The sequence below is a fragment of the Indicator indicator genome, chromosome 1, assembly GCF_027791375.1.
Source record: "Indicator indicator isolate 239-I01 chromosome 1, UM_Iind_1.1, whole genome shotgun sequence".
NCBI lineage: Eukaryota > Metazoa > Chordata > Aves > Piciformes > Indicatoridae > Indicator > Indicator indicator.
This window is the reverse complement of record NC_072010.1, coordinates 19,131,782-19,146,957: the sequence shown is the minus strand read 5'-3', so window position 1 is coordinate 19,146,957 and position 15,176 is coordinate 19,131,782. Positions and strand designations below refer to the sequence as shown.

General features: G+C 39.1%; 1 protein-coding gene across 1 annotated transcript in view; it reads left to right on the top strand.

Annotated features, from left to right (window-relative positions):
* Positions 1 to 879: 879 nt before the first annotated feature.
* Positions 880 to 15,176, top strand: part of PSPC1 (paraspeckle component 1) — a 37,692-nt gene continuing 23,395 nt past the window's right edge. The window contains exons 1-6 of the mRNA XM_054382860.1: positions 880 to 1,260; positions 3,633 to 3,934; positions 6,474 to 6,569; positions 7,555 to 7,751; positions 11,461 to 11,545; positions 13,348 to 13,456. Of these exons, the coding sequence (XP_054238835.1) occupies positions 880 to 1,260; positions 3,633 to 3,934; positions 6,474 to 6,569; positions 7,555 to 7,751; positions 11,461 to 11,545; positions 13,348 to 13,456 (1,170 nt within the window). The remainder of the gene's footprint in view (positions 1,261 to 3,632; positions 3,935 to 6,473; positions 6,570 to 7,554; positions 7,752 to 11,460; positions 11,546 to 13,347; positions 13,457 to 15,176) is intronic.

Below are 15,176 nucleotides of genomic sequence, written 5' to 3'. Positions count from 1 at the left end.
GAGAAGGAGGAGAGAAAACCATAGCCTTGTGCTGCAGTTAAGAGGCATGTAGTCCTAGGTGCAAGAAGGGGTACCCAAGGAAGGAGACATTTGATCTGAAACCTCTCAGAAGAAATTAACCACCTATTTAATGAAAGATGATGCCCTGTAAGAAATTGTTCTATGAACAGCAGATGTAACAAGGCCTCTCTCCCCTCAGACTCGTCTCCCACATCTAACTGTGAACTTTTTCTGCGCTGTCCGCAGGTCCTTGCTCCTCTCCAACGCCATTTTTACAGTGCTTGGGCGTTCCTTCCCCCGGGCTATTCCTTTGCAGGCGCCTTAGCATCTCAGCAACGGGTTCTTCTGCCTCGGGGTGTTCTCTCGCAGAGCTTGCTGAAGGTGATCATTTCTGAGACCACTACTGTGATCCAATATGGTTGTGTTTGCAGCTGCTCTCCGGGCAGGTGAGTGGGCCGGGCACTGAGGGAGCCGAACTAGCACGGAGCAGCAGGAAAGCCTCTAGACAGGTTACCCTCTCAGGCAGTGCAGGCTGCTAGTACGCATCCGTCAGCAGACGCTAAAACTCCTCTCTCACGGTTTGAGGCGAATTCGCCTGCATATCGCAGCTGAAAGCGAATATCAGTGTCAGAGGGACAGCAGATGCCGTAGACGAACGCTGCGCAGACCAGCGCATGCGCGAACCCCTCCCCGCGCCCAGCAACGAGCAGGAGCAGCGGCAGGGAAGGCGGTGCGGGCGGTGCTTTCCTTAGAGACCTTACAACTTGTCGAGGTGGGCGGCGGCGCCATTTTGAATTGGCTGCGGGTCGGAGTAGTGCTTGGTGAACCGAGCTCCGTGTCCTCCGAGAAAGACCAGCGAGGAAGGAGCGAGGTTTAAATATGGCAGCGAATAGGAACCTGAAGCAAGTGCGGATCGAGAACAGCTCTCCAGCAGCGCCGTTGGGCATGGTAGGGGGTGGTGGTGGCGGAGGCAACTTGAAGGGATTGCGGGGCCTAGAAACGGAGAGTGAGGCATCGGCGGCCATGGCGCTAGTACCGAGTAAAGAAGGTGCAGATGAGGAGCAGGAGGTCGGGTTTACCATCGATATCAAAAGCTTTCTCAAACCTGGCGAGAAAAGCTACACGCAGCGCTGCCGGCTGTTCGTGGGGAATCTGCCTACCGATATTACCGAAGAAGATTTCAAGCGCCTCTTCGAGCGCTACGGGGAACCCAGCGAGGTCTTCATTAATCGGGACCGTGGCTTCGGCTTTATTCGCCTGGTGAGGATTAGCGCGAGTATCTGTGGTTGTGCCGTAATTGGGGGGCTGCCTTTGGAAGCGGGAGGCTTGTGTCCCCTTTCCCCCCCGCCTTTCCTCATCGAGCTGGTGTAAAAAAAGACAGAGGCTCTTCTTGCTGCTAGCGCTGTTTCTCCCTCTTTCTCCTCCCTCTTCCCCTGCGTGCCTCCATACATGCAGACCAGAGGCCTGCATTGCGAGCAGCATTCCCAGCTCCTCGCGTTTAGCTTCCCACCTCGCTGCGCGGTACTCCGCTGGTTTCAGGGACCCTCCATCGGTTACCGTTTACGTGTTGCTACCACGGGTACGCATTCTGTGAGTAACTCTTCAGTGAATGGAACATTCATGTAATACTTGTATAATAACTTCCCTTGTTTAACTGGGAGAATTTCTCGTATTTAAGGTCTGGAAGAAAAGACCTTCCTCATGCAGTAGCAAATTTCAGCCTGACAGTTTATTATGAAAACAGTTAAAGTCTGGACAGGTTTCTTTTAAAACGCTACTGCTTAGACAGTGTGGAAGCAGAACACGTAATCTCAGAATTGCAAAGAAATCCAACCTTGGGTTGTTTAAATTATTTGTGTCCCCAGGTGTGTCGGTGTGAGCTGAAATTCCCCCCCCACCAACAATAACCAGGCTAGCAAATGAAAAGCTGTATTTACAAGCAGAGTCTAAAATCTACAATGAAATGCAATGAATATGTACAAATATACAAAATTCACAACATTCACAAATATATACAATCAACAGAAAAAGCACAATCGATCTCCCTTTGCTTCCCCCCAAGGGGACCCCCAAAGGGCCTCTCTCTCCCAGGAACTTCCCCCCCAGACCCTCCTGGACAGAGAAGCAGAGTTAGTTAAGCAGAAAGTTGTTAACTTAGCTGCCAAGGTCAGTGTGTTATCTTCAGCCAGAAGAGAAGAAGAAACAGCAGCCAGACAGCCCAGCAACTGCCCCCACTGCCGAACGCAGAATGTGCAGAATGATTACTTTGTTTTGGGTAATAGTTCTTAAACATTTCTATCTATCCAATGGAAGTGTTTAGAACAATCGTTATTTTGCTTTCTTACACCCAATAGTGACTTATTTACATTCTTTCACTTTCTCTGTTCTGAACTTTGCAAGGAAAAATTAAAAAGACAGTTTCAAACCATCACACCAGGTAAGATTAGATTTTTAGGGATAATACAGCATTCAGTGCTGTATTCAATGCTTAAATTGAGCTTGCAAAAAAGGATCACTTTGTGAAGAGTTTATGATACTGTTTTAAAATGTCAATGTGCAGGATCAGTTTTCGTGATTGCTATATCTAGAATACACTAATTTATATCGTTCTGGAACTAACTTTAGAGTGCTTTGGGTGTCTCTTGTTATGATTTTTGCATTTGTTTTATTGGTTAGGATTTTTTCCTTTTGGTTCTCATTTTTAAAGATAAGTGCTTGTGACAGTCTGCCCTACATCTTACACCCTGAGATTCCTCCAGCCTGTAATAGCAATTTTCTGGAGGAAGTGTGAAATACTTACATGTCATTACTCAATTTGTATGTAATGTAGATTAGTTTCCTTCTGAATTTCCATTTTCCGTTATGTTTAGGGAATATGTTATGTTTTTAATGACTTACTTAGTCAGTTGAGCTGTGGACAAAGTGGCTGTGGTCTAAGGAATAATTTTTTTAAATGTAAGGAATGGCAATTACCAAACCCAGTTAAAATCTCTGAAATGAGAAAAAAGGCAGTTAGTGATGCAGGCTATCTCATGGATATGGGTGCAGAAAGCCCCATAAATGTGATGAGAATGAATACATAATTATAGAAGGTTATTTCCAATTTTAATTTCATCAACAGATGATGACATTCGTTGAGAGTTCATCCAATACTGGTAATAAGCAACTGCGGTGTTTTCACTTACCTGAAAACCAACCCCCTAAATACTGTAGTGTAATCTTTGTAAGTATTGTTTCCTACTATATGGAGCTAGGGATGGAGAATTGCGTAGGTAAATATGAAAAAGCATGAAGTTGTCAACTGAACTGAAAGCTTTTATGGAGCAGAACAAATGCGTCCATCATAATGAGAATTTAAGTCATGTAGTGCACAACAAAATTTTGTGCCTTTGGAGTTTTTTTTATGCGTTTATTTTATTTTTAGAATCATATAGGAGGACAAATGCATATTTTTTTTTTAAATCGGTGGATGGAAATTTTATTTGTTTACTTAGGGGGGGAGGGGGAAGTTTAGTGACCCTGCTGATGATGCGTTCAAGTTAAGGAAAAGAAACTTCGCTGCTTTTTGAACACCAAAGTGGTTACTCTTGTCTTTGAAAATAAAATACGTAAAATATTTTGTCTTGAAAAAGGAATCTAGGACTCTGGCTGAAATAGCAAAGGCAGAACTTGATGGTACTATTTTGAAGAGCAGACCACTTCGAATTCGATTTGCTACACATGGAGCTGCCCTAACGGTGAAGAACCTTTCACCTGTGGTTTCTAATGAGCTTCTGGAACAAGCATTCTCGCAATTTGGGCCAGTGGAAAGAGCTGTCGTTGTAGTAGATGATCGTGGCAGAGCTACAGGAAAAGGTTTCGTGGAGTTTGCTGCAAAACCTCCAGCACGGAAAGCTCTAGAAAGATGTAGTGACGGGGCATTCTTGCTAACAACGTAAGTTCACAGGCTTTTGTTTGAATTTGTATGAGTATGTATTTCTAATATGAAAGAAAACTGCATTTATGGGTATTTCCTAGTTCTTTTTCAAATTCTTATGCCATGTAAAGTCTTCTTTTTCAAACTCCAAAGGCCACGAGGTAAGAAATTGAAGTATTAAGAAATTAAAGTATTGTACATGAGTACCCCAAATACTCCTGGTTTGTTGTGTGGTGGTGGTGGTTGTGATTGAGGGTTTTTTTTTTTGTGTTTTCTTTTAAAATTTGTTTGGTTTTATTTTTATTGGGAGGAAAAGCAGCTTTTTCTGCTTACTTGTTTATAAGACTTGTAATTGCCTTGAGAGTCTGATTGCAACAGTTTTTCCTTTCTTTGTCTATATACATTAGCTTTCGTTCTCTGTATAGAAGGTTTTCCTAGTGTTTGCTTTGAAGGTTCTCTTCCCAGTAAATGTGACCATAGTGCACTGCTTTGCTGATACTCCTTTAAATTCAGGATTCCTGCATTTATTTGTGTTTTAAGTTTTATATATGGCTTGAAAGGCCAGGAGTACTTTTTGTTTTTTGTAATGAAGACTTAAATTCTACAGAATATTGTGGCAAGTCTCTAGAAAACTTTCAAGGGTAAACAAGCTCGCATGTTAAAGCACTTCTCTCTTGCTTCTCTTTTTTTTTGTGCTATGCTGAAGAGAATTATGAGCTGCTGTGCTTTAACACATTCAACTATGTTTTAAAGACTGTGGTTTCAAATGCTTTAAAGACTGTGGTTCCACAGTGTGGAAGCTTGCTGCCATCCAAGTGGGGAGATTGTAGTACTTCTTCCGTTCCTGCCCTGGCTGTGTGTGCTCTTGATCTTCTGTCTGAGAACTTCCTGATACTTCCATAAGCCACTTTTTCTTGCTAAAACAACAGAAAAGTATCCAGCTGGTTTTGTTGGGTTAATTTTTGGCTTTTTAAGCACATGAAAGGTTGCTAAGGTTGGATGCTGTGAAGATCAGGTCCAGCAGAGGATAGGGCATCAGAAAATTTTTCTGTCAGGAGGAGATTGCAGGTGGGGAAAGGGTCTGAAACATCTATTGCTTTTGATAATTCTGTAAACCTCATATGCTGTTGAACTGGTGGCTACATAGTAAATTCAGTCTAGTAGGTCTGTACTGGTACCAGTAGGTGCCAGCAATTTGTTCTTCCCCTCCAATTTTCTTGGCATTAGTATTTGAATCGAAGCACGGTGAACCAAACAAGGGAACTAATCTAATTCAGTGTTAATTGAAAACTATTTTTGGTATGAGGGAGAAAGAGTCTAGTGTGCGTGAGAGACAGCATTCTTGTTTTGCCAGCTGGATAGATTAGTTGGTTTGAAATGACCGTTTGACTGTGGCCTGAGTCAATAGAAAGCACTTGGTCTTTTATCTTGTTTAGGTGGCTGCCTCATTCCCTAATGCACACAGTTGCAATGATAATTACCGTGAATCTGCTGCCTTGATACTTAGATGTTTTCTTGAGCTAAATACATCAAAAGTAGGCATTTGAAGTGTTAATGTAGAGATTTAAAATTAGAACTTAACACCACAAATCAGTTGCATTTGAATAACAACTGCCAGTAATTGCCGTGTAGATAACAGGAGAAACAGTTGCCAAATTGTGCTCTATGATTCCAGACTTAATCTTTTTAGTTCGCAGCTAGTGCCGAAGGTTTTTTGTGGGTACTGTCAGTGATGTTAGAATATATTGATGATTTTGTTCTCCTTTTATGTGAAAATATCTTCAAAGTGAAATAAGTGTGCAATATGATAAATAAGCACTGGTGTTTTGAAAATAGTATCTCTAGCTCATTTCTTACTGCTTTATGGTGTATGTTATAGACTATGCTCTCAAGACTGATGCAGAGAAGTTTTTACACAGATCAGTATCCTTATACTGCTGTCCTTGGCAGTACTAGCTAGTACTTGCATCTGATTACTACAGATGATGAGAGTTCTAAGAGGTATTTCCAAAGATAAATCAGGATTCTGATTTGTGAGAGTTTGGTTCAAAGAATACTTTTTAAATAACTTAAGCAGAAAACATTTTTCTAATCTTCATGGGAATATTAATGCTAAACTATCAAGATATTTTCAAATTTGGAGTAACTTCCAAAACTTTCAACATTCTGTAGAAATATGAATAGGTTTAATTCTTCTGTTTCGGGTTTGTTTAGTGCTTTCCTAGTATAATCATGGTCTCTGTGTTGCCTCACTGATGAAAACATAAAGGTGGTTCTTTCCTAAACATTTTGTAATTGTTTGTGGGTACTTCTGAGATTTTTATTTTTAATCCTTAAATACTTTGTAGCAAGGAGAAAGATACTAAGTAAATTACAGATTTTAGGTTGAATAGCTAGTTTTGGTATAGAAACAATGAGTTTCAAAGATAATTCTTATTAAGGTAATTTTATGATTGAAGAATTTGCATGACACAAGAATTATAGATGATATAGATTAGCTTTCTGGAACGTTTCCTGAAAATAATAAACAAACTTCTGCTTTATTTATGTCTTCTAGAACACCTCGACCTGTTGTTGTAGAACCAATGGAGCAATTTGATGATGAAGATGGGCTCCCTGAGAAACTAATGCAGAAAACACAACAGTATCACAAGTAAGTTGTGTTTAGCTTTATTTTTCAAAACATGATTTATATACTTACTTAGCTTGGTAAATATACACTAGTTTTTATTTTTGTGTTTGTGTAATGGGAAGTAGTGTTTTGTACATTGTCTTTTGTGCAAAAGATTCAATGGAACCATGTCAAGATTTCCTTATCATAATAAAAATTTAGACTGAGTTGTTTAGCTTTCTGTACATTTACTAAAGTAGCTGGCATACAGTGAAATCAGAGCTTGTTGCCATGCAGGCTGTAGTCTTTTATGGATTAGAGGTGTGGTCTAATCCTTTAGGGATTTGTATATCCGCATGTTTTTTGTTCTCCAAAATAGACCCATAGCTGCTTGTGGAGTCAGTGGAGTGTAAATCTCTGCAGTTTCTCTGGTTCAGATAAAACCTCGAGCATGACATAAAGTGAGAGTTGATCATGAGGTGGAAGAGAAGTTGTCTAATCTGATAGTATTAATTTTTAATATTGATTTCTAAATGGCAATTGAATTTTGTGTTGCTTAAATCTAAAATGCTTATTTTGATGAGGCTGGAGGATGCAACTTCTTAAAAATGTGTCACTGTTAGTGACAGTATTAGTGTTAGAGTAGGATACAAAATGTTGGCATCTTTTAATGTTGAGACCCTGACTAATGTTCTGAATTGTCTAGTAAGCTTTGATATTTAAATATCTGGTTTTATGAATTGACTGCTTGCTTTCGAAGGTTGAACACTGTCAATGTAATGTTACAGCTTAGTATTTTGTACTAACGCAAATATGAATTTGTATCTGATATTATATAAATAGATGTTTATTTGAACAATTTATCTGATCATATGACTCTTAACAGCTGAATTAAGGTTTGGTTTAGAATGTAGTCATATGACAAGTTGAAGTAGATCTATACTTGAAGTGGTTGTCTATAAATTCTTTGACACAGCTGTTGATCTAAATGTCCTTCTTTACATTTTAACTACAAAACTTTTATTAGGGAAAGAGAACAGCCTCCACGTTTTGCTCAGCCTGGAACATTTGAGTTTGAGTATGCTTCACGTTGGAAGGCTCTTGATGAGATGGAAAAGCAACAACGTGAACAGGTTGACAGGAACATTAGAGAAGCCAAAGAGAAACTAGAGGCAGAAATGGAAGCAGCTAGACATGAGCATCAGCTAATGCTGATGAGGCAAGGTAAAATCAGATCCTCTGCTACTATTAAATTTGTTTTGTCACAGATTTTCTTTGTGTAGAATCTTGAGCTGTATGTTGCACCTAGAGATTTTGTCAGATTAACTAACTGCATTGAACAGAGAAAAAGTAATATTTGTCCTTATATACATTACTTAATGGTTTGCAGAGATGCATTAAGAAACTGAGATTAATAAAACTTTTGACATGCCAAATTGTTAGCACCTGAAATGATAACTCTCAAGTTGTTGTTGACTTGTTTTCCAAGAACAAAATGTTAAAGCTTTTGGGTTGCATGTAAGTATAGGTGTACCTTACAGGTGAAGAATGGATGTTCATGTAACAGCAATTACCTGCAAGGCACAGGACAACCTCCTCTCTTCAACTGGACACAGATGCTTATCTTTGTGTGTATCTGTGATGGTGGTAAAGATGGGTCAGGTACAGGAAATACGAGTTGGATACATTAACTGTTGACTTAACTGATTTATATTTGACGGTGCTGATGTTCCGGTTCTAGAGCTTATCCTTACTTTTTGTTTTTAGAATTTATCCACCTGTTCTTGTACTTGACAGCAAGGTTAGGGATTACGTTTTCTTAAATTACAAGTCCTTGATCAGGTTTTTGAGTAAGGCAAGACAGCAGTATTTATTAAGATAAAAAAGGTCTTGATGGTAAAACATGGGAGAACAGCTTAGGTATGTTTTGTGACTACTAAGGCTGCTTCTAAGGATACTGGGGGAAGAAACGTTCTTTCTTTTGAATATCTATGAAGTTCTAATTTGATAAGGAAAAGGAAGAGCATTACCCCTTCCATTAACCACTGAAACACGAATGCTTTTGGTGTTAATACTCTGGTGAGGAAACATGCTTTCGATAGTGTGGCAGGAAGGTCTTTTTCCTTCCCTGTTTGGTTAAGAGTACCTTTTTTGATAGAGAGTAACTCAGTGTTTACTTCAGATAATTAAACATTTGTAGATGAATAAGTAGAAATCTAATTTGCCAAACTCTAGGGGTTAGTAAGCATTCTCTTTAGTCAACTCTACAGCTTTTGTGTGAGTATAAGGGAGGTGGTTTTTGTCCCTTACATTTATTTTTAGGCATTTTCTAGCCAAGTCTTGCTGCTCTGAGTGGTGTCTCTGGATAGAAGCTCAGACCATGCCAAGAATGTTACATTAACGAGATTGCATCACAGGGTTTTAGTAAAGATGACATGAAATGTTTGAAGCATCATAACCTAGAATTAATATTTTTTGTATGTCTAATGCACAAACCACAGATACAAAGGTTTCATTGAAGTAATTATCCTGAAATTTGAAATGCAAAATATTGTCAGAGCTAAAAAGATAATGGAAAGAATGAGCCTGCTAGGGTCCATATACTCCTACAGGTGAAAGTTTTAAGGAAACTGCTTTTTGGAGAGCTAGTGGGACTTGAGCAAATTGAGTTAAGTACTCAGGAATTTGTGGTATGGTGTTAATACTGAAGGTAGGTTTCATTCTCTTGATATGTGTAATTTTTCACTTGTAAGTGTCATGTTTTGACAGGTTGAGTCAGAAGTAATTTGTAAAGCAGAATATGTGTTTCCATGTGTAAGTAAATTAGCATTATGTTTCTGATCTACTTATTGGTGGCATGCTTCAGATTTCTGTAAATATTCTGTCATAATGGTGATTAAGTAGTTCATGCAAATACTTGGAAACATGACGAATTCAACCAGAATCTTCATTCCTCATCAGTACATGGAAGCTGGGCATTTTTTCCTTTTTTAGAACCTGAAAAATAGTGGCTAAAACAACCTAAAAATCTTTTTAGACTTGGTATTCCTGATTGTAGGATTAACTTCATAGGTGATGGTACACTTTCACCTTCTGCCCTCTGCTCTGCAGGAGGTTGAGGATAAAATTAGGATCTTGCTCTTTCTTAAGGACAAGAAACTGCAGAAGCTAATAATAATGTGTTTTGTCTACTTTTTTCACAGCTGGTTTGGAGCATTTTGTATCTATTCAGAGAAAGGGCCTGTGTCCAACGTTTGTCTGTCCAGAATTGTCATCATTGTAGATCTTCTAATATGGGTGACTTTGTGCACAGCCTGAGCCTGTAGATCTGTATTTTTATCTGGCTTTGTGCTAAGATTCTGCTCTTGTCAAATGGTACCAGATCATGAATAGATATGTTGAACTTCAAAATGTTACCAATTTCAGGAAGGGCAATAATCAGAAATACGCTGTGGAGAAAAATGAGGAGGACACTGGAAAAAGTAGAACTCTATACCTTAAGAATAAAGGAAAGTATAAGATACGTTTGTAGGGAAAAAAAAGGGAATGCTACATAAATTTGAAAGAAAATTGAAAAGGAAGTGTATTTTCCCACCATGGTCAGTATTAAGCGTAGAATATGTTCTTGATCTCTGTAAGACCCTGAAACAACCTAATGGTTAATTTTAAAAGAAAAAAATACACCTGTACTCTGAAATTATTTAAAAACATGTTTGTTTTTTTTAAAGTGTGCTTGTGACATTCCCTGAGTATCAGGATAACAATGGCCCAGCTTTCTATGGCACGCACAGTTGGAAAGAAGCTACCCTCAGTCTTTGTGATTTAAGTGACTCTTCAGTGTAATGATACTTATTGAAGTGTGAAATGTGTTAATTTTGCAGAAGAGATTGGAAAAGCAAGCCTGCAAAATGTTACTTGAGAAGGGACTTCTAATGTCAATAAGGATGCTGTGAGAATAGTAGTCTTCATTGTTAGAAAAGAAAACACATAAGTGATGTTTTGGCAAAACATATGGGTCATTGTAGTTGCTTTTGGTTATGAAAGTAAAATGTTAAGTTGTAATATGCCAGTGCAAATTTGAGAGAAGTGATTTGCCATAGCTAAAAAAGATGCTTCAATTAGTATAGTGAAGAAGTGCATAGAGAAATATGTGGAGCATAGAAGGAATGTAATAGGTGGTATCACGGAATGTTCTTCCTGGTGTCTATAAATGTCATGTGGCTAATATCCTGTGAAGATTGAAAAGTTGAACTGCTTTCTGACAAAAGGCAAAATTAATACTCACTGAAGAAAGCATAAATTACCAGGCAGAAATCAGTATTACTGGTCAGAAACTAGTACAAGAAAAGCAAGTAGTATTACTTTGCTTCTTAAGAGGATATGACTGTTTCTTTGTGTTCTGTTAAAAGATTAATCATTTGTGAGTGACTATAAGCCAAGTCATGATAAATCTTCACATAGGCTTGGACTACATGCACATGGAGTTCATACTGCTTTTTTCTGATGTGTGCCATGCGGTGGTCTCTAATTGGTATCAGAAAACATATGCCTGTATAATACTGTACTGATTTTCTTGCTAGTGTGATTTTTTTGGCAGTACACAGTAGATGGCATTGTGAGGAAATTGATGCCTTGCCCTAACCAGGGTGTGATTTAACAGATTGCAGGGGTTTTTTCTCCTTTGTTTAAAAACTTGAGATATGTGTTTCCTTAGCCTGCTTTGGAGGCTTTGCCAGTATGTACTTCTGAGTTTCTGTGAGCCATGAATCCAATGTGTCTTTTTCATATGCTAGACTTCATGGGAAGAAACAGTTAAATGCATTGAGAAATGTCTTTAAAGTTGAAACTCTATTCTGGCAGTAATAGGATTTTTTGTTATTGCCACATTGTTGAGTGGTGATTTTTATCTTTATTATATGTTTAATTCTGTTAGATCTCATGCGACGTCAAGAAGAGTTAAGGCGTCTGGAAGAACTTAGAAATCAAGAACTTCAAAAGCGCAAGCAGATACAATTGAGGTATTTTGTCTTCTACTGTGTGCAGGTCTGATGTGTAGCTGCTCTAGATCAGTGTGAATTTAGGACCTCTAGCTTGTAGAGCTTGCTTTTGATATCATAGAAATGTGCTGCTAAAAGATACTTTTCAAAAGCATCATATGTGATGTTCCTGTTAATTAACATTCTTGAAAAGTGATCACTTACACTGATAAAAAAGAATGATTATGTATTTTTTTTGTGTTCTAGTTCTGTTGTAAATTTCAGAGCTTTTAAATAGCTTAGAAGTGTCTTAATGTAAGAGTTTTTTAAAGTATTTATTTTAACCTTGTAACTGAAATACAACTGTAACAGAGCTGTAATTGATATGAATGTGCTCCCCAGATTTATGGGCAGGTGATCTGCACATGGATTAGTAATGTTGCAAATTGATAGTCTGATGTGAGGCTTTCAGGGGTATTTTCACCTGATATTCTGTTATGTTGCAAATTTTCCTTCCAGATCTGATTGATGACTCTGCTGAAATTTAAGAAAATACACATAGTGTCTTGATATTGATTACATTTATATTTCCCATGTTAACTATGACAAGAAATGTAGATGACAAAAAAAGAGCAAACCTCTCAGAGTTAATGTGTCTTTTGGCAATATTGAAATTAAAAACAAAACAAATATCCCCCTGAAAAACGTGCAATATATATATAAAAATTGATCACAGAATAGTTTCAGCTGTGAATCACAGAAACATTCAGGTTGGAAGAATCCCTCAGGATGACCAAGTCCAACCGATAACTATACTCTGCAAAGTTCACCCCTAAACCATATTCCCAAGCACCATGTCTAAATGACCTTTAAACAGATCCAGGGCTGGTGACTCAACCACCTCCCTGGGCAACACATTCCAGTTGCCTGACCACTCTTTCAGATAGTTGTAGACAGCAATGAGGTCCCCCCTCAGCCTCCCCTTTTCCAAACTAAACAGGCCCAGATCCTACATCGCTCATCATAAGACTTATTTTCCGGGCCCTTCACCAGCTTTGTTGCCCTCCTCTGCACTCTCTCTAGCACATCCACATCTCTCCTGTATTGAGGTGCCCAAAACTGGACACAATACTCGAGGTGTGGAGTACAAGGGGACAATCAGCTCCCTGCTCCTGCTGGACATAGCATTTTTGATACAAGCCAGGATGCCATTGGCTTTCTTAGCCATCTGGGCCCACTGCTTGCCTGTATTCAGTTACCTATTGATTAGAACCCCCAGGTCCCTTTCTGCCAGACAGCTTTCCAGCCACACTTCCCCAAGCCTGTAGCATTGCCTGTGGTTGTTGTGACCCAAGTGCAGGACCTGGCATTTGGCCTTGTTGAAGCTCATGGCATTAATGTTGGCCCATTGATCCAATCTATCTAAGTCCCTCTGTAGAGCCTCCCTCCCCTTGTGCAGATCAACACTCCCACCTAACTTGGTGTCATCTGCAAACTTCCTGATGACACACTCTGTCTTCATCAAGGTCATCAATAAAGATGTTAAACAGAAGCGGTCCCAACACTGAGCCCTTGTGACTGGCCGCCAGCTGGATTTGTCTCCATTGACCACCACTCTCTGGGCCTGTTTTCCCAGCCTGTGCTGTGTGTTCATCCAAGCCACGAGCAGCCAGTTTGTCCATGAGAATTCTGTGGGAAACGGTGTCAAAGGCTTTTTGAAAGTCTGGGTAGACACAGCCAACAGTCAGGTCATCCTGTCATAGGAGGAGACCACTAAGACCACTGAGAACAAGCCTGAATAGGTCAACAGTACAAGTTGATACAGTTTTTGAAAACTATTCTAGGCATGAAGAAGAACATAGGCGTCGTGAGGAAGAGATGCTGCGCCAGAGGGAGCAAGAGGAATTACGACGACAGCAGGAAGGGGGATTTAAGCCAAATTTCATGGATAATGTAAGTACAATTCTGTGCTGGAAGTCCAGATTGTAGAAGAATTTTTTAAAAATGTAACTTTTTTATAAGCTAGTTGTTGAGCTGCCAGCTTCTTGTTTACTCTCAAGTTACTCATCATGAGTGGAGTGATTCAAATTTAATAGTGTGGTTGTTCCCATGTATGATGGCATCTCTGTTTTGTTATGTTTTCCTACAATCTGTTAATGTTAAGTGAAGGTGTTCAGATAATTTACCTTTAAATTTTAAACCCGCTCAGACTGTGTAAGCTTGTTTGAATTGCTTGTTTTATTTTATGCTTAATATGCCTCAGAAACAAAAGGGGGCAACATTAATTTTATCTGGTGCCTGTAATCTCTCTCCTCTTTGGTCCTACTGTATAACTAGATGAAGAAAACATTGACATTTTTACTGGGGGAGACCAAAAGGTTATAAAGGTGGAAAAAACCTGATGCCCTCTCCTATAATTTATTTATATTAGTAATTTACATGTGTTCTGCCTCTGAAGACTCATCCTGCAGGACTAGCAAACTGGTGGTATCAGGGGAGTCAGCTTCTAAATTTTCATGATCTATTTTGGTTAAGGGTATGATTTCCCCCCGCTGCTCCTACCAACCGAAACAGTTAGATGAACACAACCTGTGCTGTGGATGCTTTAATTTCATGTGAGAAGGATACTTACTGTTACAGCTATTTTTGGTGAGGAAGTATTTGAATAGGTGATCCACACAGTGCTCTTTTATGTTATTACAACAGATGTAGTCAGCAGGAGGAGATTTTGTGCCCCATTACAGGTACAACTTGATAAACTGCTGTTCCCTCAGGTACTTTCTGATTTTGTGTTTTGTGGAAGAAATACTTATTTTACATACTATACCATAACATTTTCTGTAGGGTTGAGAATAATGTAGTACGTATGTTCTGAGACATCCTAGTAAAAGTTAGAAAATAATAGGTTTTCTGTTCTCACAGGATACAATTTTTCCCATCTTTTGCACCTTAGTGTTTATAGTCAGGATGTTGCTAACAGCTATCAGTTGGTTTTGCTGATTGTGTTTTGAGAAATGTAGCAAAACCCAGTAATCTATTTCCATGTGTGCTCACAGCATAGAGGATAATTGTTTTCAGGTTTATCTTTTCTTTGGAGTGATGAAGATCAAGAATTCAAAACTCATAATGTCCTTTAGTGTCACATATACTAAACATAGCTTGTGAAAGAGCTTATAAGAGTTGGCTGGTGTAATTTAGAAATAGCAGTTACTGATTGTGACTTCTGTAGTACCAAGTGCAAAATTTCATTTCACCTTAAATGTCTTGATGTAGCATCTTCAGGGTGGCCTGACTTTTTGACCCTCTAAACTGCTGGTCAAAATCTTCTTGTGGCTGACGTGTGAGACTCATGCTACTTACTGGAGGCAGCTGCAGGAAGGGAAAGCTGGGGGGCCAACCCTGAAGCTTGAGATGGCAGTAGCTCCCTCAAATTCTACTACTGTTTGGAGATTGTGGTCTGGGGATGCTGAGCAAAAACCAGTTAAGGTTGGCCACAGCAACCTCTACTGGTTTTCTTCTTGCAGCTGTCTTGAGATAATGATGCTTATTCTCTGTTCTTAAATTGCTTGCCACAGTTTGGCCATCCTGGTGCTTCTCTGCATCTTTAAATTCTGATCTCTGTAAATAGAAACTGTTGAAGTTGGTCTGCTGGACAGGCCAAAAGAAGCAAAGA